The sequence below is a fragment of the Balaenoptera borealis genome (assembly GCF_965194805.1).
Source record: "Balaenoptera borealis genome assembly, chromosome: 17".
Taxonomy (NCBI): Eukaryota; Metazoa; Chordata; class Mammalia; order Artiodactyla; family Balaenopteridae; genus Balaenoptera; species Balaenoptera borealis.
The window spans coordinates 77406805-77432613 of record NC_138876.1 but is presented as its reverse complement, the minus strand read 5'-3'; the positions used below and the strand labels follow the sequence as shown (position 1 = coordinate 77432613).

The following is a 25809-nucleotide window of genomic DNA, read 5'->3' as shown; positions in this document are numbered from 1 at the left end:
CTCTTTCCTCAGGAAGCAGTTGAGCAGGCGCCAGCCGCTTCCGGAATGTGCCCTCCTCGTACCTGCATCACGAACAGCTTGTCAGAGCATTCCTGAGAGAAGTTCTGGTAAATACGACTTTCCTCCCTCAATTGCATTGCAACCCTCAAGGGCTGGCTCCCAGGGCAGAGCTCAGCCAAGCCACCCCTAGTCTGACTTTGATTCTGATGAAGCTGCACACAACACGGGAGAGCAGGCTGAGGTCTAGGAAGCAAAACCTCGGATCAGCTGCTTGAGAAGTGGTCCAGGCTTTTGACGAGCAAGCTGTGGAAGGGACTGTGAGGGGTGAGTTAGCACGTGGGACGGGCTGGAATTTCAAATACAAAATCTTTTCGAAAGTAAATATCAAGGAAGATCTGAAGGGAAGTAAACCAGGAAAGAAAAATAAAAATAGTGAGGCAACGTCAGCGTTAGAAAGGCTGGGCTGTGCCAGCGTTTCAGTGACTTAGCATGATGCCGATTTCTTGCTCACGGAGGCAACCTCTAGGTGGCTTTTCTCCATCATGTGCTTGTCTCTAACGCACCACCTGAGGTCACCATGGCAAGAGGAAAGAGCACCGTGGATTTTGAAGAAGGTTTTTAAAGGCCAGGCTGGGAGTGTCCTACAGCACTGTGGCCTTGTGCTGCTGGCCAGAACCCAGACGTGTGGCCCCAACCTAACTGCAAGAGAAGCAGGACTTGATAGGAAGAGGATGATGAGATGGAATTGGATGAACCCATATCATTGTCTCTGCAGCAATCCGCCCTTCTGGTCACCTCAGAACAATTCCCTTCTTCTCCTCCATGGAGCGTCCTCAGCCCCTTCCTGAAGGATTCCCCCCCGCCCGACAGAGCCATCAGTCTCTGGCAGAGACCCCATCAAGTCAGAGGTGCTTCCTCTTGATCTGGAGACCCATGAACTAAAGAGCCATGCACTTGGCTGAGGGACCAGGGCGGGGAAGGGGCAGGGCAAGGGCAAGGAAACGCTCCCGTTCAGCATGGGGAAGGGTGGTGGGACACAGACAGTGGTCCCTGCTCTGGGGACATCCGGAAACTCCCCCGTGAGACGCAGTGAAGACCTTCCAGCACAGGGTGAGGCGGTCCTTGGCTCGTCCTGGGTCACGCTGTTTAAGAGGGATCCCTTGGCCATGGTTCTCCGCTCACCGTGCCTGAAATGGGCGCCGGGAGGGGAGTCCTCCTTGGGGCCTGCACAGCCATCTCAGCCAGCGTCCTGTTCACGACCTTGAAGATGGGATGAAAGTGCCCTTGATGGAGCCTGTGTGTGATGGCGTCGGCATTTAGGGCCCCAAAGGCAACAGTAAAATTCATGGGGATGAGAATCGAGGCCCCTAAGTCACCCCCTAATCCACACACACACACACACACACACACACACACACACAAGGAAGGGTGGTTGAGGCTGACCCGGGAGCCCTGCCCCTCTCCCCCTCCGGGTGAAAGCCCCCAGCTCTGTCCATCCCAGCCAGGGCTCCGTGGGCCCCCCCACCCCGGTCCATCTGGCCATGGGCAGCACTAGGGCCTCTCTAACTTTCTTCTTGCTTCTTCTCCTTTCTCTGCTTGTGTGAGCTGAACCACGTCCTCTCAAAATTCACACGTTGAAGCCCTAACCCCCAGTACCTCAGGTTGTGACTGTATTTGGAAATGGAGATTTTAAAGAGGTGAATAGGGTTAAATGAGGTCATGGGGTGGGGGAACCTAATCCAGTATGACTGGTTCCTTATAGGCACAGGATGTGACCACACAGAGGAAAGGCCACATGAGGACACAGAGAAGATGGCCGTCTGCAGGCCAAGGAGAGGCCTGAGGGGAAACCAGAGCTGCCCACGCCTGGATCTCGGACGTCCAGCCTCCAAGAGGTTAAGCCACCCAGTCTGTATTATTTTGTTGCAGCAGGTCTAGAAAATGAATACCCTAGTCTGTCCCATTTCTCAAATTCTTCTTTACGTCCCGTCCGCCTTCTCCCCTCCACCTCCCCACCATCAGTGACACAGCTAAATGAAAAGAAAAGAAAATGGATAAGCCTTGAGGTAAAATTAGAAATACCCTCCCAATACCCTCCTGCCTCTTGTTTTCCTCAGCTACGAGCTGAGTGAGTATCCCTAACTTGGAGACGCCGTGATTCCGAACCACCTCCTGTAAAAGCACCTCCTTCGAAAGCACTGAGATGACCCCCTCAGAATCGTCGTGTTCCATCTCCCATCCTCTTCTTGAGACATCTGTTTTCAAGGTAAATTAATACCATTTCCTAGTTGATTTGAAATATTCATCTTTCAACAGCATTTCCCCCTCTTTTCTCTTGCATTGAAAAATTATGCAGAGCAGAATGACTCATGTGATGTGATGGATTAAATTAGGTTTTGTGCATTTCTCTGGGAATTTAAGTCCCACTTCTAACATATTTTCTTCAATAAAATATGTTCAGAGTTCCAAACATTCTATTCACAAGTGCATATTTGGAACATACTGCTTATAAACTGGGACTGTCTAAACATAGTTGAACGAAAGAAGTCATAAATCTCGACTTATTTTTTGGCAATAAGCTTTTATCATTATGAGACAAGCAGCTTGACCTAATTATGATAAGAGTAGAAATCTAAGAGGTGGCTGGCATTACGGCTTCTTCCTCCCGCCTAGAAAACTGTACAACGTGTGGGTTACCTCACCAGGCCACGAGCAAAGGCCTGATTATAACCCAAAATAGGCCTAGCCCCTCAGCAGGCTGAACACCTCTGAAACTTCACTGAATAACAAAATAGAGTATTCATATGGCGCATTCAGTAAATTAATGACTGACACGGAGGACAAAAAGTTCTGTCCGATTCCCACCTGGCCTCTGCTCCACTTCTGTCTCTGATGCTGCTGGTGGGGCCCCCCGGCCCCTCTGACACCTCCACTGGATTTCAGCAAAAAGCAAACTGCCTTATCACACAGCGTGGGCCTGAGCGCAGGCCAGCTGTGTTCTCAGTTCTGTGCGTAACTCTTTCCCAATATTTTAATAGACGGGCGATCAATAGAGAGAAGCAGAAAGGTCTGCTCTCAAAGCAGCCAAATAAAGCATTTGCAGCTTGTTGGTGCCTGGGCTCAGAAAAGCAGAGACACTGGAGTACACACCACCTCCACACAAATCATTCCTTCCCTTCGTCACCATCTTCAAACGTGTGTGCTCCTACTATGTGTGAGACGCTGGCTAGGAGCTTCTGTGAGCTGTACAGTTGAGCAAAATAGAACTACTCTCCATGTGGGGCTGGCATTCCCTGGAATCACTCCCAAAAAGTGATGAAGCAAAGGTACTTATGGCCAAATTTCTGAGAAACTGCTGACTCTGCTTGATGGTCAAGTTTCCATGGCCAAAGCACTCCCAGGAGCACCTGCCCTCACTCGTCAGCAACATAGCCAGGTCCCTCACTCCCAGGGACAGCCCTTGATGACAGGCTGTGTTACCTGGAGCGCTGGATACTCAAGGGGATGCTGTCACCAAGCTCTCTGGACCTCCTCCCTAATCACATTCTCAGCGACACTCTAAGACAAACTCTGAAGAAAAATAGTTTCCTGTACATATTTCCATATATATATATATAGTTTTTAAACTATGGAAAACATTTATTAGAAAACAATGATAAAGTGATAATTGAGTGTTATGTGAGTTTATTTTCCAGGTTCATGCTTTGAGCTAATGACAGTCATCTTGAATTTTCCCAGTTTGGGGAAAGGAGAGAGCAGATCTAGTCATGGCTCTGCCATCACTTAACAATCGATGTCAATGACCTTGGGAGTGTCAGAGCCTCTAGAACTGCTGTTGGTCTGTAAGGCAAAAGGATGAAGTTAAGTTATTGCCATGGTCCTTCCTAATTTTATTACTAATTATGGAGAGAATGAGTTAAAGAAGCAGTCAGAAATAATGGTGAGATTGCCAACATGGACGTCAATTAGGTCAGTTTGGAGCACTGGGCTCTGTGTGAAGTTGGGGCAAGAATTTGACAAGCCGGCTGTACATTCAATGAGATTAGATACTGGAGACGTGCTTAGTACAGAGTAAGGACTTAAGTACGAAATGCATCGGCTGAACTGACCCGCAGAAGTCACTGACTCCGCTCTCTCTGGTTTGGATGGCGGGTTCCTTAATAGTAAATGTAAATGGGTTAATTTAGTGGATGCAGTATTTGCTGTGCAAACAGGAGGTTTCAGACCCAAGCCTGCCCTGTAACTTGCTGTGCAGCCTTCTTCACAAAATCACTTCTCCTTCACCAGATGTCAATTTCTAACTAAAATGAGAGCTTAAACTGGTGACTTTGAATCATCTACGGTGCTCTATGAAGCATCAGTGCCATGGTTTTGATGTCACTTTCTAGGTTTGAGCCTCTGACTTGGTATCAACTAAGGTGGATGGAGAAGGGGCTGGTGAGTATGGTGTTGGCATTTCATCCTCTATTAATGAGACTAAGGCCTTAATCCCAACTGCCTTGGAAATGTCTCACACTGATCCTGAGAGGAACAACGTGAGATTCCACAGTTAGCAAGTCCAAGATGTTGGTGAGTGGGAGGAAGACCTTCCTGTGCAAAGGGGAGCAGAGTTTAACACTGCGATACTGTACTGGATCGTGCTTAGAGTCTGTTGCAAGGTGTGTGTGTAGGGGGGTGGCACTCAGCATCCTGGCAACCCTGGACCAGTTGAGCATGGCAGCTGCAGTGTCCTCACGCTCTAGCCAGATGATGCTCCAACCCGTGGAGACATTAGGACAGAAATGACATCGTTGTTCACATGACCTATCTTCAATGACCTGAGTCAAGACAGTCTGCCACTGGGACTTGGGCAGCGTGGAGAACGCCAGCTCCAGAGTGGGGACCAAACAGCCTTGTATTGGAAGAAGATGCCATCTGGGGTTTTCAAGATGCCGTAGGACTTTCAAATCCCAATACTCTGCTACTCTGACACTTGCCAGCCCTGTCACCCTGGGTCAGAACTTACCCTGCCTGGAGTTCCCTTCCTCCCCTGTAATATAGGAGCAAGAGTACCAGGCACCTCACAGGACTCTTATGAGGATCAAGTGACATTTCACGTGTGAAGTGTGTGAGGCTGGACCTAGACCACAGTGACCCTGAATAAATTTAGCCATTAATATCTCTGTTAGGCTTATTTGATCTTTTTATTTTTTATTTATTTATTTATTTTTTAACATCTTTATTGGAGTATAATTGCTTTACAATGATGTGTTAGTTCCTGCTTTATAACAAAGTGAATCAGCTATACATATACATATATCCCCATATCTCCTCCCTCTTGTGTCTCCCTCCCGCCCTCCCTATCCCACCCCTCTAGGTGGTCACAAAGCACCGAGCTGATCTCCCTGTGCTATGCAGCTGCTTCCCACTAGCTATCTATTTTATGTTTGGTAGTGTATATATGTCCATGCCACTTTCTCACTTCATGCCAGCTGACCCTTCCCCCTCCCCTTGTCCTCAAGTCCATTCTCTATGTCTGCGTCTTTATTCCTGTCCTGCCCCTCGGTTCTTCAGAAGCTTTTTTTTTTTTTAGATTCCACATATATGTGTTAGCATATGGTATATGTTTTTCTCTTTCTGACTTGCTTCACTCTGTATGACAGACTCTAGGTCCATCTGCCACACTACAAATAACTCAATTTCGTTTCTTTTTATGGCTGAGTAATATTCCATTGTATATATGTGCCACATCTTCTTTATCCATTCATCTGTCGATGGACACTTAGGTTGCTTCCATGTTCTGGCTATTGTAAATAGAGCTGCAATGAACATTGTGGTACGTGACTCTTTTTGAATTATGGTTTTCTCAGGGTATATGCCCAATAGTGGGATTGCTGGGTCGTATAGTTCTATTTTTAGTTTTTTTAAGGAAGCTCCATACTGTTCTCCATAATGGTTGTATCAATTTACTTTCCTACCAACAGTGCAAGAGGGTTCCCTTTTCTCCACACCCTCTCCAGCATTTATTGTTTGTAGATTTTTTGATGATGGCCATTCTGACTGGTGTGAGGTGATACCTCATTGTAGTTTTGATTTGCATTTCTCTAGTGATCAGTGATGTTGAGCATCCTTTCATGTGTTTGTTGGCAATCTGTATATCTTCTTTGGAGAAATGTCTATTTAGGTCTTCTGCCCATTTTTGGATTGGGTTGTTTTTTTTTTTTTTTATATTGAGCTGCATGAGCTGCTTGCAAATTTTGGAGATTAATCCTTTGCCAGTTGCTTCATTTGCAAATATTTTCTCCCATTCTAAGGGCTGTCTTTTCATCTTGTTTATGGTTTCCTTGGCTGTGCAAAAGCTTTTAAGATTCATTAGGTCTCATTGGTTTATTTTTGTTTTTATTTCCATTTCTCTAGGAGGTGGGTCAAAAAGGATCTTGCTGTGATTTATGTCATAGAGTGTTCTGCCTATGTTTTCCTCTAAGAGTTTTAGAGTGTCTGGCATTACATTTAGGTCTTTAATCTATTGGGAGTTCACTTTTGTGTATGCTGTTAGGGAGTGTTCTAATTTCATTCTTTTACATGTAGCTGTCCAGTTTTCCCAGCACCACTTACTGAAGAGGCTGTCTTTTCTCCATTGTGTATTCTTGCCTCCTTTATCAAAGATAAGGTGACCATATGTGTGTGGGTTTATCTCTGGGCTTTCTATCCTGTTCCATTGATATATATTTCTGTTTTTGTGCCAGTGCCATACTGTCTTGATACTGTAGCTTTGTAGTATAGTCTAAAGTCCAGGAGCCTGATTCCTCCAGCTCCATTTTTCTTTCTCAATATTCCTTTGGCTATTCAGTGTCTTTTGTGTTTCCATACAAATTGTGAAATTTTTTGTTCTACTTCTGTGAAAAATGCCATTGGTAGTTTGATAGGGATTGCATTGAATCGGTAGATTGCTTTTGGTATTATAGTCATTTTTCACAATGTTGATTCTTCCAATCCAAGAACATGGTATATCTCTCCATCTGTTTGTATCGTCTTTAATTATATCATCAGTGTCTTATAGTTTTCTGCATACAGGTCTTTTGTCTCTTTATGTAGGTTTATTCCTAGGTATTTTATTCTTTTTGTTGCAATGGTAAATGGGAGTGTTTCCTGAATTTCTCTTTCAGATTTTTCATCATTAGTGTATAGGAATGCAAGAGATTTCTGTGCATTAATTTTGTATCCTGCTACTTTACCAAATTCATTGATAAGCTCCAGTAGTTTTCTGGTAGCATCATTAGGATTCTCTATGTATAGTATCATGTCATCTGCAAACAATGACAACTTTACTTCTTCTTTTCCGATTTGGATTCCTTTTATTTCTTTTTCTTCTCTGATTTCTGTGGCTAAAACTTCCAAAACTATGTTGAATAATAGTGGTGAGAGTGGACAACCTTGTCTTGTTCCTGATCTTAGAGGAAATGGTTTCAGTTTTTCACCATTGAGAACAATGTTGGCTGTGGGTTTGTCATATATGGCCTTTATTATGTTGAGGTAAGTTCTCTCTATGCCTACTTTCTGGAGAGTTTTTATCATAGGTGGGTGTTGAATTTTGTTGAAAGCTTTTTCTGCATCTATTGAGATGATCATATGGTTTTTATCCTTCAATTTGTTAATATGGTTTATCACACTGATTGATTTGCGTATATTGATGAATCCTTGCATTCCTGGGATAAACCCCACTTGATCATGGTTCTGATCTGATTCTTTTAATGTGCTCTTGGATTCTGTTTGCTAGTATTTTGTTGAGGATTTTTGCATCTGTGTTCATCAGTGATATTGGCCTGTAGTTTTCTTTCTTTGTGACATCTTTGTCTGGTTTTGGTATCAGGGTGATAGTGCCCTCATAGAATGAGTTTGGAAGTGTTCCTCCCTCTACTATATTTTGGAAGAGTTTGAGAAGGATAGTGTTAGCTCTTGTCTAAATGTTTGATAGAATTTGCCTGTGAAGCCATCTGGTCCTGGGCTTTTGTTTGTTGGAAGATTTTTAATCACAGTCTCAATTTCAGTGCTTGTGATTGGTCTGCTTATATTTTCTATTTCTTCCTGGTTCAGTCTCAGAAGGTGGTGCTTTTCTAAGAATTTGCCCATTTCTTCCAGGTTGTCCATTTTTTTGGCATATAGCTGCTTGTAGTAATCTCTCATGATCCTTTGTATTTCTGCAGTGTCAGTTGTTACTTCTCCTTTTTCATTTCTAATTCTGTTGATTTGAGACTTCTCCCTTTACTCCTGATGTGTCTGGCTAATGGTTTATCAATTATGTTTATCTTCTCAAAGAACCAGCCTTTAGTTTTATTGATCTTTGCTATTGTTTCCTTCATTTCTTTTTCATTCATTTCTGATCTGATCTTTATGATTTCTTTCCTTCTGCTAACTTTAGGGGTTTTTTTGTTCTTCTTTCTCTAATTGCTTTACATGTAAGGTTAGGTTGTTTATTTGAGATGTTTCTTGTTTCTTGAGGTAGGATAGTTTTGCTATAAACTTCCCTCTTAGAACTGCTTTTGCTGCATCCCATAGGTTTTGCCTCGTCGTGTTTTCATTGTCATTGTTTCTAGGTATTTTTTGATTTCCTCTTTGATTTCTTCAGTGATCTCTTGTTTAGTAGCATATTGTTTAGCCTTCATGTGTTTGTATTTTTTACAGCTTTTTTCCTGTAATTGATATCTAGTCTCATAGCACTGTGGTCAGAAAAGATACTTGATATGATTTCAGTTTTCTTAAATTTACCAAGGCTTGATTTGTGACCCAAGATATGATCTATCCTGGAGAATGTTCCATGAGCACTTGAGAAAAAAGTGTGTTCTGTTGTTTTTGGATGGAATGTCCTATAAATATCAATTAAGTCCATCTTGTATAATATATCATTTAAGGGTTGTGTTTCCTTATTTATTTTCATTTTGGATGATCTGTCCATTGGTGAAAGTGGGGTGTTAAAGTCCCCTACTATGATTGTGTTACTGTCGATTTCCCCTTTTATGGCTGTTAGCACTTGCCTTATGTATTGAGGTGCTCCTATGTTGGGTGCATAAATATTTACAATTGTTATATCTTTGTCTTGGATTGATCCCTTGATCATTATGTAGTGTCCTTCTTTGTCTTTTGTAATAGTCTTTATTTAAAGTCTATTTGGTCTGATATGAGAATTGCTACTCCAGCTTTCTTTGATTTCCATTTGCATGGAGTATCTTTTTCCATCCCCTCACTTTCAGTCTGTATGTGTCCCTAAGTCTGAAGTGGGTCTCTTGTAGACAGCATATATATGGGTCTTGTTTTTGTATCCATTCAGCCAGTCTATGTCTTTTGGTTGGAGCATTTAGTCCATTTACATTTAAGGTAATTATCTATACGTATGTTCCTATTACCATTTTCTTAATTGTTTTGGGTTTGTTATTGTAGTTCTTCTCCTTCTCTTGTGCTTGCTGCCTAGAGAAGTTCCTTTAGTATTTGTTGTAAAGCTGGTTTGGTGGTGCTGAATTCTCTTAGCTTTTGCTCGTCTGTAAAGCTTTTAATTTCTCCATCGAATCTGAATGAGATCCTTGCTGGGTAGAGTAATCTTGGTTGTAGATTTTTCCCTTTCATCACTTTAAATATGTCCTGCCACTCTCTTCTGGCTTGCAGCCTTTCTGCTGAAAGATCAGCTGTTAACTTTATGGGAGTTCCCTTGTATGTTATTTGTTGCTTTTCCCTTGCTGCTTTTAATTTTTTTTCTTTGTATTTAATTTTTGATAGTTTGATTAATATGTGTCTTGGCATGTTTCTCCTTGGATTTATGCTGTATGGAACTCTATGTGCTTCCTGGATTTTATTGACTATTTCCTTTCCCATATTAGGGAAGTTTTCAACTATAATCTCTTCAAATATTTTCTCAGTCCCTTTCTTTTTCTCTTCTTCTTCTGGGACCCCTATAATTTGAATGTTGGTGCATTTAATGTTGTCCCAGAAGTCTCTGAGACTGTCCTCAATTCTTTTCATTCTTTTTCTTTATTCTGCTCTGTGGTAGTTATGTCCACTATTTTATCTTCCAGGTCACTTATCCGTTCTTCTGACTCAGTTATTCTGTTATTGATTCCTTCTAGAGAATTTTTAATTTCATTTATTGTGTTGTTCATCATTGTTTGTTTGCTCTTTAGTTCTTGTAGGTCCTTGTTAAACGTTTCTTGTATTTTCTCCATTCTATTTCCAAGATTTTGGGTCATCTTTGCTTTCATTGCTCTGAACTTTTTTTCAGGTAGACTGCCTATTTCCTCTTCATTTGTTTGGTCTGGTGGCATTTTACATTGCTCCTTCATCTGCTGTGTGTTTCTCTGTCTTCTCATTTTGCTGAACTTACTGTGTTTGGGGTCTCCTTTTCGCAGGCTGCAGGATCGTAGTTCCCATTGTTTTTGGTGTCTGCCCCCAATGGCTAAGGTTAGTTCAGTGGGTTGTGTAGGCTTCCTGGTGGAGGGGGCTGGTGCCTGTGTTCTGGTGGATGAGGCTGGATCTTGTCTTTCTGGTGGGCAGGACCATGTCCAGTGGTGTGTTTTGGGGGTGTCTGTGGCCTTGTTATGATTTTAGGCAGCCTCTCTGCTGATGGGTGGTGTTGTGTTCCTGTCTTGCTAGTTGTTTGGCATAGGGTGTCCAGCACTTCAACCTGCTGGTCATTGAGTGGAGCTGGGTCTTAGTGTTGAGACGGAGATCTCTGGGAGAACTACTGCCATTTGATATTACGTGGAGCTGGGAGGTCTCTGGTGGACCAATGTCCTGATCTCAGCTCTCCCACCTCAGAGGCACAGGGCTGACACCCGGCCGGAGCACCAAGACCCTGTCAGCCACACAGCTCAGAAGAAAAGGGAGAGAAAAAGAAAGAAAGAAAAAATAAAATAAATTTAAAATAAAAAATTTTTAAAAATTTAAAAAATTAAAAAGTAAAAAAAAAAAAAGGTTCTGAAGAACCTAGGGGCAGGACAGGAAGAAAGATGCAGACGTAGAGAATGGACTTGAGAACACAGGGAGGGGGAAGGGTAAGCTGGGACAAAGTGAGAGAGTGGACATATATACACTACCAAATGTAAAATAGATAGCTAGTGGGAAGCAACCACATAGCACAGGGACATCAGCTCAGTGCTTTGTGTCCACCTAGAGTGGCGGGATAGGGAGGGTGGAAGGGAGACGCAAGAGGGAGGAGATATGGGGATATATGTATATGTATAGCTGATTCACTTTGTTATACAGCAGAAACTAACACATCATTGTAATGCAATTATACTCCAATAAAGATGTTAAAAAAAGAAAGAAGAAAGCAGCCAAACCAAAAAATAAATCTACCAATGATAACAAGAGCTTAAAAACTATACTAAAAAAAAGGACAGACAGAAACATAGGACAAATGGTAAAAGCAAAGCTATACAGAAAAAAATCACACAAATAAGTATACACATACACACTACCAAAAAGAGAAAAAGGAAAAAAAAAATATATCTATATATTAAAAAAAAAAAGGAAGAGAGCAACCAAATCAATAAACAAATCTACCAATGATAATAAACTCTAAATACTAAACTAAGATAAACATAAAACGAGAAACAAATTAGATGCAGAAAGCAAACCCCAAGTCTACAGCTGCTCCCAAAGTCCACCTCCTCAATTTGGGATGATTCGTTGTCTATTCAGGTATTCCACAGATGCAGGCACATCAAGTTGATTGTGGAGATTTAGTCCGCTGCTCCTGAGGCTGCTGGCAGAGATTTCCCTTTCTCTTCTTTGTTCGCACAGCTCCCGGGGTTAAGCTTTGGATTTGGCCCCTCCTCTGCGTGTAGGTCACCTGAGGACTTCTGTTCTTCGCTCAGACAGGACGGGGTTAAAGGAGCAGCTGCTTCGGGGGCTCTGGCTCACTCAGGCCGGGGGAGGGAGGGGTACGGAGGAGGCGGGGTGAGCCTGCGGCGTCAGAGGCGTCGTGACGTTGCACCAGCCCGAGGCGTGCCGTGCATTCTCCCAGGGAAGTTGGTCCTGGATCATGGGACCCTGGCCGTGGCGAGCTGCACAGGATCCCGGGAGGGGCGGTGTGGAGAGTGACCTGTGCTCGCGCACAGGCTTCTCGGTAGTGGCAGCAGCAGCCTTAGCGTCTCATGCCCGTGTCTGGGGTCCGCGCTGATTGCCGCGGCTCGCGCCCGTCTCTGGAGCTCGTTTAGGCGGCACTCTGAATCCCCTCTCCTCGCGCACCAGGAAACAAGGAGGTAAGAAAAAGTCTCTTGCCTCTTCGGCAGCTGCAGACTTTTTCCCGGACTCCCTCCCGGCTAGCCGTGGTGCACTAGCCCCTACAGGCTGTGTTCACGCCGCCAACCCCAGTCCTCTCCCTGGGATCCGACCGCAGCCCGAGCCTCAGCTCCCAGCCCCGCCCGCCCCGGCGGGGGAGCAGACAAGCCTCTCGGGCTGGTGAGTGCTGCTCGGCGCCGATCCTCCGTGCGGGAATCTCTCCGCTTTGCCCTCCGCACCCCTGTGGCTGCGCTCTCCTCCGTGGCTCCGAAGCTCCCCCCTCCGCCACCCACAGTCTCTGCCCGCGAAGGGGCTTCCTAGTGTGTGGACACCTTTCCTCCTTCACAGCTCCCTCCCACTGGTGCAGGTCCCGTCCCTATTCTTTTGTCTCTGTTATTTCTTTTTTCTTTCGCCCTACCCAGGTACGTGGGGAGTTTCTTGCCTTTTGGGAGGTCTGAGGTCTTCTGCCAGCGTTCAGTAGGTGTTCTGTAGGAGGTGTTCCACATGTAGATGTATTTCTGATTTATTTGTGGGGAGGAAGGTGATCTCCATGTCTCACTCCTCCGCCATCTTGAAGGTGTCTCCTAGGCTTATTTGACCTTACAACTGGTTACTATAATTTTTTTTTTTTAATTTTAGGCCCCTGTTTCAAATAAAGATCTTGGCTAAATGGGATGATTTAGCCTTCAAGAAAGTTCTAAATTAAGGTTGTTTCCCAAAAAAATTATATCTGGGTTTTGTTTTGATGTAGTCCCCTCACATGCTTTCTTTTTTAAAGTGAAAAAAAATCTCATATACTAGTGCATTTTTTAAAAGGTAATAAAATTATAGAACGAAATAGCCTGTGGGATTGCTCTACGACAGGAGTTGGCAAATGTTTTCTGTAAAGGCCCAGATAGTAAATATTGTTGGCTTTGCAACCACGTGGTCTTTGTTGCAACTACTCAGTCCTGCAACTGCACTGTAAGATCAGCCCTGGGCAAGAGCTCAAATAAAGGGGCACGCTGTGTCTCAAGAAAACTTCACTTATGGACATGGAAATCTGAGCTTCGTGTGATTTCTATATGTCATGAAAGATTATTCTTATTTTGATTCTTTTCCAACCAATAAACAATGTAAAAACCACTCTTAGCTTCCAATCTATACAAAAACAGGACACCTTTGGCCCACAGTGCTATGGACTAGTAACCCCTGCTGTATAAGAATAAAGATGTGGAAAGATGTGTGGACACATTCAGCAAGTGACAGGCACTTCCCTTTATTCTGCTTCACAGATGTTGCATTTTTTTTTACAGATTGAAGGTTTGTGTCAACCCTGCATCGATCAAGTGTATCAGCACCATTTTTCCAACAGCATTTTCTCACTTTGTGTCTCTGTGTCACATTTTGGTAATTCTTGCACTTTTCAGATTTTTTTCGTTATTATTATATTTGCTATGGTCGATCTGTGATCTTGGATGTTGCTATTGTAATCGTTTTAGAGCATCATGAACCATGCCCATATAAGACGGCAAAGTTAGTAAATGTGCGTGTTCTGACTGCCCCACCTACAGGCCGTTCTCCTCTCTCCCTGTCCTCGGGCCTCCCTATTCCCGAGACACAACAGTATTGAAATTAGGCCAATTAATAATCCCACAATGGCCTCTAAGTGTTCAAGTGAAAGGAGGAGTCCCACGTCTCTCATTTTAAATCAAAAGCTAGAAATGATGAAGCTTAGTGAGGAAGGCATGTCCAAGTTGAGATACGCTGAAAGCCAGGCCTCTGGTACCAGTTAGCCAAGATGTAAATGCAAAGGAAAAGTTCTTGAAGGAAATTAAAAGTGCTACTCCCTGGGACTTCCCTGGTGGCCCAGTGGTTAAGAATCCACCTGCTAATGCAGGCGACACGAGTTCGAGCCCTGATCCGGGAAGATCCCACATGCTGCGGAGCATCTAAGCCCGTGAGCCACAACTACAGGGCCTGTGCTCTAGAGCCCGTGAGACACAACTAGCCCACGTGCAGCAATGAAGACCCCACGCAGCCAAAAATAAATAAATAAATAAAGTGCTACTCCCATGAACACAGGAGCAGTAAGAGAGTGAAACAGCCTTATTGTTGATATGGAGAAAGTCTCAGGGGTCTGGACAGAAGATCAAACCAGCCACAACATTCCCTTAAGCTAAAGCCTAATCCAGAGCAAGGCCCTACCTCTCTTCAATACTATGAAGGTTGAGAGAGGTAAGGAAGCTGCAGAAGAAAAGTTTGGAGCCAGCAGAGGTTGGTTCATGAGGTTTAAGGAAAGAAGCCGTCTTCATAACATCAAAGTGCAAAGTGAAGCAGCAAGTGCTGATGTAGAAGCTGCAGCAAGTTATCCAGAAGATCTGGCTAAGATATTCATGATGGTGGCTACACTAAACAACAGATTTTCAATGTAGAAGAAACAGCCCTATATTGGAAGAAGATGCCATCTAGGAGTTTCCTAGCTAGAGAGGAGAAGTCAATGCCTGGCTTCAAAGCTTCGAAGGACAGTCTGACCCTCTTCTGTTAGGATGATGAGTTCTTCTTATGGATGAGCAAAGAAAGTGGTATCTTGGGATGGAATCTACTCCTGGCGAAGATACTGTGAAGGTTATTGAAGTGACAACAAAAAATTTAGAATATATACATTTAGTTGATATAGCAGTGGCAGGATTTGAGAGGACTGACTCCAATTTTCAAAGAAGTTGAAACCATCAGATGATTAGCACTTTTTAGCAATAAAGTATTTTTTAATTAAGGTATGTACTTTTTTTTTAGATATAATGCTATTGCACACTTAATAGACTAAAATATAGTGTAAAAACATAACTTTTATTTGCACTGGGAAACCAAAAAATTCATGTGACTTGCTTTATAGGGGAGATCTGGAACCAAACCTGCAATATCTCCAAGAGGTGCCTATATAAAACATATTAGTAAAGGAAACCACGTTAGAAATTTAGCTTAAAACAAATTTTCTGTAAAAGAATTTTGTTCATCTTGAGCCACATCTAAATAAGTTTAGTTTTCTTGGTATGAAAAATAACCTATGTAGGAGATAATTCCATGATAATATTATTAATAAATTTAGTTATTAATAAATTTAATAAATAGCAAGATTAAAAATCTTTAATGAATTTTATGAAGTGTGCAGATTTTTGAGTGAATAATTATTTTGCTTTTTCTAAGAAATGAATAATGAACAAAATTGTTGCAGCTTATCAGTAGGTAAATGCTTTAAACATTCGGAATATTTAAAAATTTAAAACATACAATTTCACACTTTTATTTCTGAAAGGTGAATCATTTCAACATTATCAAATGTTATAATATGTTCTTAGTATTTGTAGTACAAGGAAAAAGTTAAATATAATTTACATATAAATACATAGAGAAATATCAATAAAAATATTATAGCTGATAACTCCAGCACTTAAAATATTTTAAAAGAAATTATTCTTTTCATAGATGTATATTTAGTAATATCAGAAAAAAAAACTGCCTTTTCTGAAAAAAAAACTTCCAATTAATATGAAATCTAATGATAGACAAGATCATTGAAACCTGACACAGACATTAGAGTTTCCAGCAAAAATAAATTAAACCCTAAAGAGAATATATTAAAACCATCTTTAATGTTCTCAGGACATCAAGATCGTCATTTTAAAAGCCATGAATACTGGATATAAGGAAAGCTGAAAACATTTTCTTTTTATTAGAAGGCATGGATATAATCCTTTAAAATATCCTTTATAATATACATCTACACCCGTACGGCCCCATATCTGGTCAAAAAGTCATGCAGTTTCACTAAAACGTGAATGTGTATGTTTTGCATAACTGTTGGGTGGTTTTTATAAAAATAAAGCAGTTTCCTTAGGAAAAAAAAGAAATTTTGCCAATTGGAATATCTTCATTCTGGAAAAAAAAAAAAAAAAAAGACTTTTTCCTCTGAAAATAATGAAGTTCAGTCCGTGGCTATATGAACATTCACTGATGTATTGAAATGAAAACAAATAATTGTGCTTCTAGGAACTAGTTTTTTTTTCACTTGCAGGGTCTGAAATAGCCTCTGCAAACCATCAACAAGATGTTAAGATTCACAAGCAAGCGCTGGTGAACAGAACTGGACCTGCTGCATCCATTCTACCACCACTAAGCATGTCTGTCCAAAGGGACTGGTAAATGATGGTGCTCTGCAGTCTTGTAACAGCATCAGGGGTCCTCTTTTCCAAGCATATGTTCACAGATGTTTGAATTTATATCTAAACTCAATATCATTTAATGGTGGTAAAATGCCCAGGCCTGCACGGGACTGGTCCAAAGGGGGACATTGAACACAGCTCTCCACAAGCTCCAGTTCAAAATAGGAAAGCATCAGAATCAAAAACTGCTTGATTTCCTGGACAGCAAATAATCTTCCAGGACATATAGTTGCCCCTGACCCAAAGGGCATGTAGTAATACTTTAACTTGAGTCCATTACTATAGAAGGCGGTCTTTGTCTTCCCATTTTCATCAAGATAGCGATCATATTTAAATGTCTGCAATAAAGATACAAAGAAAACAAATGTATAAGCTGGTTTAAAAGGAATTTATCTCTTTCTTAACCTGGAAGTTCCAAAGAGTAATTTTCTTTTTTAATCCAATCTATGAGTAATTTAGCAAATACCCCACCTTGAATCAGAAAGTAATAAGAAGCTGGAACTTAAGGAGAACTGGTGGGAAAGAGAAACCTTTATACCTCCTATCCCGCCTGGGCAACTAGTTCCTCCCTCTGTTAGGCAGAACTAGAAAGAAGGATTCAAATCAGGAGCTAGAGGAGTCAGTATATTAGCCCCTAATTTCCTGGATTTGGGAGCAGGCACTTTTTAAAGAAGAAGAAGGGCAGCAGCTTTATTATCACAACTGCAGATATAATCTAGTAGAGATTATGTGATGACCAATACCAGGAATAAAGATTAAAATTTCAAGCTGTCATCCAAATTCTCCAAATTAGATAAATATTTGACATTAATAAAAGAGACAGTCCCTGTGGTTTCAATGATCAAATGAATTCTGCAATGGTAAATTTCTTCTTTATTTCAATCTGGGTAGACATCACCTGGATACTGAAATTTTTTTTTTTTTTTCTGGATTCTGAACTTTGATGAACAGTCACTTACCAAAGGGTCTGGGTAGATTTCTGGATCTAAATGCATTAACTGCGGATAAAGAGCTATGATGTCATCTTTGCGGATATTATAGGAACCATCCTGGAGGTGCAAAGTGAAATCCTCTTTAGCAGTCCGGATGTTGAGGGAAGCACTGGAAAGCCTCAGAGACTCCTTGATGATACTGTCTAAAGATTTTAAAAGGAAGAAAGGAGGAGAGGGAAGGGAGAAGGAAGAACAAAGTATTTATAAAGGCCACGTTATGCAGAGTCTGAAATACTTCCAGCAGCCTATAACACAAACCTAAAGAGACTGGGGGAAGCTGACCAGATAAAAATTTCTCAAACTTTTTCTGTGCTATGATCAATGATTCAGTTGTGTCTGAATGTATTTTTAATCTGATAATCTGAGTTAATAATCTTTTGGTAAAGATATGATCTTCTTGGTCATCAATGGGAGCTGGACTTTCATAATTTTATGGAAAAATAATCTTATTTCTACAAGACACTAGACATCTAATGCAACTGGAAAAAATCAGTAAATCACTTTCATGTGAATTATTCAAAGTTTATCACTTTTGAGATTTAATATACTAACACTTTTACATAGAAATAGTTTTCCAGATGTTTAATGCAGCTTCACTTCGGTGTTTACAAGAACCCAATTTTATCGTTACGCTATCTGATGTTGTGTGATTATGCCCTGCATTCTGGTAAGGGCATAAATGGACACAAAGAACACGCGGAGGATAGCTGAAATATAGGATGAGAAAGTCTCGCCTGACCTTCCGGTCTCTGTCCTTTTAATTGTCATGCGTTAAGTACTCGTCACATGACTGTGCATAAAATCATAGCATGTTAGCAATTTATTTCGCAAGTGAGAAAATAAGACCCCCAAAAGTGAAATGACACGTCCGTGGTTTCTACGGCAGGCGGAGTCCCACGTGGAGCCTGTGCTCCTTGCCGCCCTAGTCCCTTCCGCTGAGACACACTGCCCCTGAAAGCATACGTTGGCTTATTTCCTCTAGAGAAACATAACAAAAACAAAGAGAAAACCCTTTCTTACTCTAAAAATATGGTACTTTTGTATTTCTATAAAATCCACAGAAGCCAACATTTTTTCAATGAAATAACCTTCCGCCCCACCACCCAACCCATGCAGCTAATTGTGGTTTCATGATGGTACTTTTCCCCCTTTCATTTCATGAAAATGAGTAGCCCATTAACTATAAGATGACTGGTCAGAGCAGTAACAAATGAGGCAGAGCAGGGCAGCACAGAGAAGAGGTTGAAAGTGCAGAGTCAAGAGGTCCACGTTATTGCTGTCATTGGTTCCACCATCCAATCCCGGGCAGTGACGTAACCTCTAAGTGCCCATTTCCTCACTTGTTATACACAAATATTGAGTTGGCCAAAAAAGTTCGGGTTTTTCCGAACAAGTAAGTAAGTATGCAACAAGTAAGTGCGTGATGTGTACTGACAATTCCTGTTAGGAGGATGCAGCAAATGACATGTAACAACACAGCAAACACACCTAGCACGGGCATGTCATCCAGTTGTATCCGGTTCAAATAAATTGGATTGTCTTCAAAGCTAATTTTTTGACCAGCGTTCTCTAGCATTTTATTCACTTCTTCAGTGGCCGCTTTCATTGCCTCCGGGTTCCTATGAAAGGTTAAGAGAAAAGAAAAGATGTACAGAACAGCCTTTTCTCTACCAAAAGGTCTGCAAACGAATAGGCGGTTTCCCCTTCTTTTAACCAGGTGGTCAAGATACAGAGAAGGTGGGAAAGGGACATTCCCATTTATTTTTTACTCTATTTTATAGTTGTGTTTTAAGTCCTTGGATGTTAGCAAGAACTGTTGCCTTAAACGTGTCCCGTGGGCTTCCCTGGTGGTGCAGTGGTTGAGAATCCGCCTGCCAATGCAGGGGACACCTGTTCGAGCTCTGGTCCGGGAAGATCCCACATGCCGCAGAGCAACTAAGCCTGCGAGCCACAACTACTGAGCCCTCATGCTGCAACTACTGAAGCCTGCGTGCCTAGAGCTCGTGCTCCGCAGTAAGAGAAGCCACTGCAATGAGAAGCCTGTGCACCACAACGAAGAGTAGCCCCCGCTCGCCGCAACTAGAGAAAGCCTGCGCGCAGCAATGAAGACCCAATGCAGCCAAAAATAAATAAATAAAATAAATAAATTTATAAAAAATAAAAGGGTCCTGCTACATAGAAGTAAAACTTTGACCAGACTTTTATAAATAAATGTTTCTAATAAGGATTAAATGGTTAAATTAGTCATATGCATGGCAATTGAGAAAGAAAATTGCATCCAAGATAACAATTCTAAAGTACTGGCTAAAATGCCAAAGGAAATTTAAATTTACTCTTAACATGCATGTGATTCCACGTAGAACAGCTTTTCCATTTATATAATAATTTATTGTTCTAACACTTTGACTGGTGAAATGAATGCTACTTCACTTTAGTGCATTGACGTTTACTGGATCCTCAGTGCCATGGTAATGTAGCCATATAACATGATCACAGTAAACTGAGTCTCAGAAATGTTTGACTGGTAAGTCTTTGCGTGCTTATCGTGAAATGGCTACTATTACCTATAGGATAGAAAACTGATGTTGTAACCTCACTGTAAATATGTGAATTTATTCCAGAAAGAGCTTTCTCAAGTAAAAACTTCAGAAGGCATTTAAACTTTGAGAAAGATTAGTAATGGTTTTTTATATCTGAAATTGTTTAAAAAATATTTTTATATTAAAGACATAAAATTATCAGCCTTCAATGGAACTTTGGCATTCCCAATCCTATGGAATAATAATTTTGTGTCTATGTGACACAATTTTGTGTCTATGGGACACTCAACATCCAATTGAACTGGAATAGTTCAATAAACCATTTGAATGTCAAATTCCCAAAAGACTATCACTCTGGGAAGACATCACATTATGCAAAATATATGTTACATACAGGTTTTTTTTTAATATACAGTTTTAAAAGGCAAACTCTAGCTAAATCCCATCAATAATAATATATTATGATTCTTATTCACAGCTATCAGAGTTGGTCGAATAGTATGACAGCAATCACTAACAGTGAAAAAACAGTTAATGCACAGACGAATAAGATACAGGCACTGTTCTTTTCACTGACAAAACGTCAGCAATCACACAAGGATATTTTTATGATTATAAAGACCAAATTCATGGACTTTAGGAGGTGTCATGAAGAACAGCTTGTAGTTAAGAGCAAGGGCTCTGGTGCAGACAGCCTACATTGACCCTGTACCAGCACGTTCCTTTCCCTGGGACGGTCTCTGCTTCTACAAGATGTGTTTACCAGTCACAGCTGTTTTTGGAGGGTTGGATGAACTGATACATGTTAAACTTTTACAAGGGTAAATACCACATTCTTGATTGACAGCATGAGAAGGTACCACGTCTTTTTTTTATTTTAGTTAAAATGGTTGAATTTCTGCTTTCACCTAAAATGAAGAAATAAATGGATAATTTGCTAATTACCTAATCATCTGAAATAAGCTCCAGAAAGTCGCTGGAATGGTGTTTGCTTGCGAGGCCCAGAGGACAGCGAGGAGTGACTTGGCTTTCTCCGTGTCGTCCAAGGTGGAGAGCGTGTCGTTCAGAAACCTGACCAGTTCCGAGATGTGGTCTCTCTTTCTGAGTTTCTGGAGCCGCAAGCCCTCCGCCAGTTTCTCTCGGGCGTAGTGGCCCGTCTTGAACACGTGAATGGGGAAGCCTGCTACCAGGGCTGGAAAGATTTTGTCAAATTGCTTGAAGTGGTCCAGGTGATTTAGAATGAGTGCTTTTTGTGCATCTTGCCCTGTGAGATCTTTGCCAAAGAGCGTGAAATACCCAGCTTCGAACATCACTCGGTAGCAAAAGGCATACATCCCCTCTGACATCCAGGCGGGCGTCTTGGGCTTGGGAACCACCTGGGATCTCAGGACAAGTTGGAGGTTTTCCATCATGGCTTCTGTGAGGGAATTCAAGGCATCGCCCTGCAGAGTCTTGATGATAGTTTTACTTATGTTGTCGGTGGTATTTCCATCACTGGGGTCAATACTTCTGTGTCCAAATGCCTGACCGTAAATGAAATGTGTGAAAAAAGAAATTAAACCTGACCTAGGACTAGTAAATGTCTGAAACACAGATTAGATGCTTTCATGATTCTCTACTTGTTAAAAAAAAAAAAAGGAAAACCGGCCTTCCCACATGCAATTTCATAGCACTTTACAAACGGCCAAATCACGCCCTTCCTTCAAGGCCAAGTTTGAGTCCCAGATTATCAGTGACACTTCCCTCACAACCACTCTGGTCTTCTATTTCTTATTTTTCTTATGCTTCTGCATTTATTTGCACATAATTTGGTACTAATCAAGAATGTTTTTAATCATTAGTTCCCTTTTATATTCTTTGTAGATGCATCTTAACCAGACTTTAAGCTACTTAGTAGCAGAGACCAGTTCTAATATTTCTTCGCAGAGACTCACTTAATATTGATTAATTTTTTCTCTATAAAAGAGCCTCTTAGATCTCATCTAAGTGATGCCAAAATATCTGGTCAATTCCTTAACAAAATTAAACAATTGTGTGGCATGAGTGTGGTAAAACAATTGTTGAACGTTAAGTTTCCAACTTGCACTCTGGGTCTTGTGTAGAAATTGTTGACATGAGTGAGTTTGTACCTGTCTTATTCATACCATGCCATCCGGTTCAGTAAAACGTTTAATTTTTATTTCACCCTCATAAGCTGATTAAGAAATGACAAAGCTATACCGATTTTGACTTTTTAAATGATTAATACCAAGAGATTATGTCTAATTTGGTTTATTGTGTTTCTAAGAATCTCCATGTAAGGGTAACTCTCTTCAGCATCTCCGTCTTTACATCTGAGTATGTCAAAATGATTAAATAGATTGACATAGAAAAAGGTAGAAAATAAAAAAGCCGAATGCTATATAAATGCAAACCTGGTTACCTTTGCAGAAGCAGTGAAGTGAAATTTTTTCCAGTCAAAGTATTTTCCATGATACAGCACTTTATGGTATGACAAGGGATTGGTGATGAAGTGGACATAGTTTCCCATTAGTTTGCAGGTGAAAACATGACCATGTTTCCTTTGATTTGCTCTGAGGAACTCAAGAGGATTGGCACCAAACTGCAGAGCACAACCCAGGTACGGAATCAACCCATTCTCCAGAGGTGGTTCACCCATTTGCCTGTAAGACACAAAGAGATGGTAAATATGGAAAATTGCACATTGTTCTTTATTTGTATTTATTTACATTAAATTTTTTACCCCTGACTTCAAACTTCAAAACTCTATAGTTTATTGATACTTTTTTGGTTGGTGGGGCCCTGCTCCTTTACTAAAAGAATGAATTATATTAACCTAGTAACATGATACATCGGTGAAAATGATAGCTAAATCCATCCATCCATCCATGCATACATTCGGCAAACACTGAGTGTCTAATATGTGCTCCTCACTCTTCCCAATGATAAGGATAAAAGGATCAACCAGGCCAACAAGATTTTCCCTATCAGTGTAGAGATGAAACTACATTCTACTGTTTATATTTTTTCTAAGCATCGTTTGCCTAAGTATCTCAAAATGTTTCATCTGATTGTTTTCTCTAAAGATATAGAATCCTGAATGACAAAAAGGATTGCAGAATTGAAGTTTTCAAAATCTTCAAAGTTTAAATATATTATTGTTCTGTAATGATAGTTGCAGAGGGGAATCTTTGAGAAATTAGCACATTATAAAGTGAAATTGAGTAAGGTAAGTATTGACATGGTTATTGATTATAATTCAATGCTCTTTGATGCTATTTTAAATGTTTTTATTTAAGAATATAAACATTTAATTTCCAACATAAACCACTATCCCTCTTGGTAGAATAACATAGCATAAAATAATTCTTTTTATTTTCAGTTTGCAGATAAGTGGTTTAATTAAAACTAGAAACTACCAGTCCTGGTAGTTAATATTAAAATACCATAAAGGGCAAAAAAAAAAAAAAAAAAAACCTGTAAAAGGTAGACAGCACAGCAATGTACACAGTTGAAGATATGCTGTGGGTAATTCTGTCTTTGGGAGATTGACAAAGCAGTGAATATTTACATACCTCCCCCCCAATACTCTTTGAGGCAATCAGAAGTTAAATAAACTATGGCTATGTATCTAATTCTGTTTGTATTTCTTGAACCAATTATAAATGATACATACAAATAAAAGTGATGTCTCATACATTTAACAGTTTCCCAGTTCGCCATGGTTGATTATCATTAATAAGAAAATAGTAATAGAATGATCAATGCAGGCTCTATACTCTTTCCCAGCTTAGACTGAGTGTATACAATGCACAAGAACTAGCTGAAAAAAGAACATTTATTTAGTCAGAGCATCTATTTAATCCACATGATAGGAATTGCAGATCCACTTACCACTTATATCCTTACTAATACAGACTTTCTCTTTATATGCACACATAAACACACACAGAGATCTCATAAAATTTGTCAGTGATGTTTAACAAGTTTGTCCATTTTTACATTACCACTAGTATATGTCAATACTAAAAAGGAAACTTTGCCATTATATCTTTTGTGAGATATAATAAAAAAGATACTTTCAAAATTTTAAATTAAAATTTTTTACTTTAAAAAAATTAAGGAAGAAAATGCTAGCGTATGTAAGTACAGAAAACCAACTTTATGGTATAACAATGAAGGTAAAAGAACATTAAATGAATGAACAAAAATGCAATTTAAAAGTAAAGCTTTCCTTACCTTCTCCTCATTCCAAGGAGAAGCCACAAACAACAGCACGCTGCTATAACAATCCCCCAGATCAAAGAGGTGCTCATCATTTTGCAAATCTAATGCAAACTTCTGAGGAGGAGAGTCTGTGATGAGAAAGGTAAGGGTGTCACAACACAGACTCCAGCTAGACTTTTATATATGGTAAGATGCTTCACTTGAGTGATCAAAGCAAACAATTAACCATCCTATTAGGAAAAAAAAAATAACTGGCCTTGAACTAAGTCCACGGGTATCAGAAGAGGTTCCAAAACAATCAGAAACCTGCAATACTTGATAAGTTGAAGGTCTCTCAAACATATGTTGACTTAACATTCAGACCTGGGAATGACCGCTAATATTACAAATTTAGTATGCTTATAAAAAGAACAAGTAAACCTGTTCAGGATGAACATATGAAATAAAGAGGTAAAATATAATAATTTAAAGAAAAATAAGCGTAAGTTAGCATTAAGCTAGTGATTTGATCTTGTTACATTTAAGAAGAAATCAATTTAAATGATTCATGAGAAATACAGCAGTCAAGTTCAAAGGAAAGAGAACTGGGTGAAATGTTTTTGCTGCTTCATGTTTCAGCGCTTTTACAAAATCATAGGTAACATGTTACTTACCTAATATCCTCAAGAAAGCATCCCACGTAAATGCATCTTCCAATTAAACATAGTTTATTTTAAAACATCAAAATTTTATTAACCATTTTATTCTAATTGAAAATATGTTTACTAATTTTTCTCATTGTTAAAGGAATACAACTTCATTTCAAATAATTTAAGACTAACTGAAACATATCTTGGTAGAAAGTCAATTCATAATTTATCTCCTCAATGACTGCCCACTCAGAGGTAACAACTGTTAACTGTTTGGTATATATCCTTCCAAACTTTATTTCTATACACACTTATATAGTAATTGAGCACCTATTCTGTGCCAAGAACTCTTCAAAGGTATTCTGGCTACAGGTTTTAATAAGATGGATTTATTCCCTGCTCTAATGAAGACACTATTGCAGTAGAGAGACAGATAATAAAGTTTAAGACTTATGAATAAAATAAAACAAGGTATAGAGAGCTATCAGGGGATAAGAGCAAATGTAGGTATGCTGATGTGCTCCTCTGAGATCTGAATGACAGGAGGGGATTGGCCAACTCAAAACCAGAAGGAAGAGAGATTACCAAATGCAAAAGTCCTGAGTTAAGGATGAACTTGTTCTATCTAAGAACCAGAAGGGAGGTAGGATTGGTCAGAGCAGAATAAATGAGGGGAAACTTGGTTAAGATATAAGACCAGAAAACAGGCAAGAGCTGGGTCATATATAGGGACACCTGAGAGTAGGGAGAGAGATTTTGGAGGGCAGCAGATCAAAACACTATCTTCAGCTATACAGATTGCTGTGTTGTCAGGTTAACAATTGAACTTGAGCCAGAAGCTGGGGAGAAAAGTCAGGAGTGGAAATAGGTATCTCAAGTCATCAGCATTTGGATGGCATTTAGAGTCCAAAGACCTTATTAGATCACCTAGGGAGAAAATAAAGCCCAAGAAAAGAATAGAATTTAACAC

At 40.4% G+C, this 25809-nt stretch overlaps 1 protein-coding gene and 1 long non-coding RNA gene across 2 annotated transcripts in view; one reads left to right on the top strand and one right to left on the bottom strand.

Moving 5' to 3' along the window:
- Positions 1-14975: 14975 nt before the first annotated feature.
- CYP7A1 (cytochrome P450 family 7 subfamily A member 1) lies at positions 14976-24305 on the bottom strand. Its single transcript, XM_082364683.1, has 6 exons — positions 24223-24305; positions 22406-22646; positions 20929-21506; positions 18932-19062; positions 17411-17586; positions 14976-16789 (listed from the first exon to the last, which is right to left on the bottom strand). Exons 1-6 carry the CDS (start codon positions 24300-24302, stop codon positions 16490-16492), a joined length of 1506 nt encoding a protein of 501 aa, XP_082220809.1. The 5' UTR covers positions 24303-24305; the 3' UTR covers positions 14976-16489.
- LOC309615287 overlaps positions 24269-25809 on the top strand; it is a 30580-nt gene continuing 29039 nt past the window's right edge. The window contains exon 1 of the long non-coding RNA XR_014236701.1: positions 24269-24352. This is a non-coding gene — a long non-coding RNA (uncharacterized lncRNA). The remainder of the gene's footprint in view (positions 24353-25809) is intronic.

Coding starts and splice junctions, on each gene's coding strand:
- CYP7A1 (XM_082364683.1), bottom strand. CDS start 24,302: ATGATGAGCACCTCTTTGATCTGGGGGATTGTTATAGCAGCGTGCTGT. Junction 21,507..22,405: donor ACTTCACTGCTTCTGCAAAG/GTAACCAGGTTT, acceptor ATTTACGGTCAG/GCATTTGGACACAGAAGTAT. Junction 19,063..20,928: donor AGCTTATTTCAGATGATTAG/GTAATTAGCAAA, acceptor AACCTTTCATAG/GAACCCGGAGGCAATGAAAG.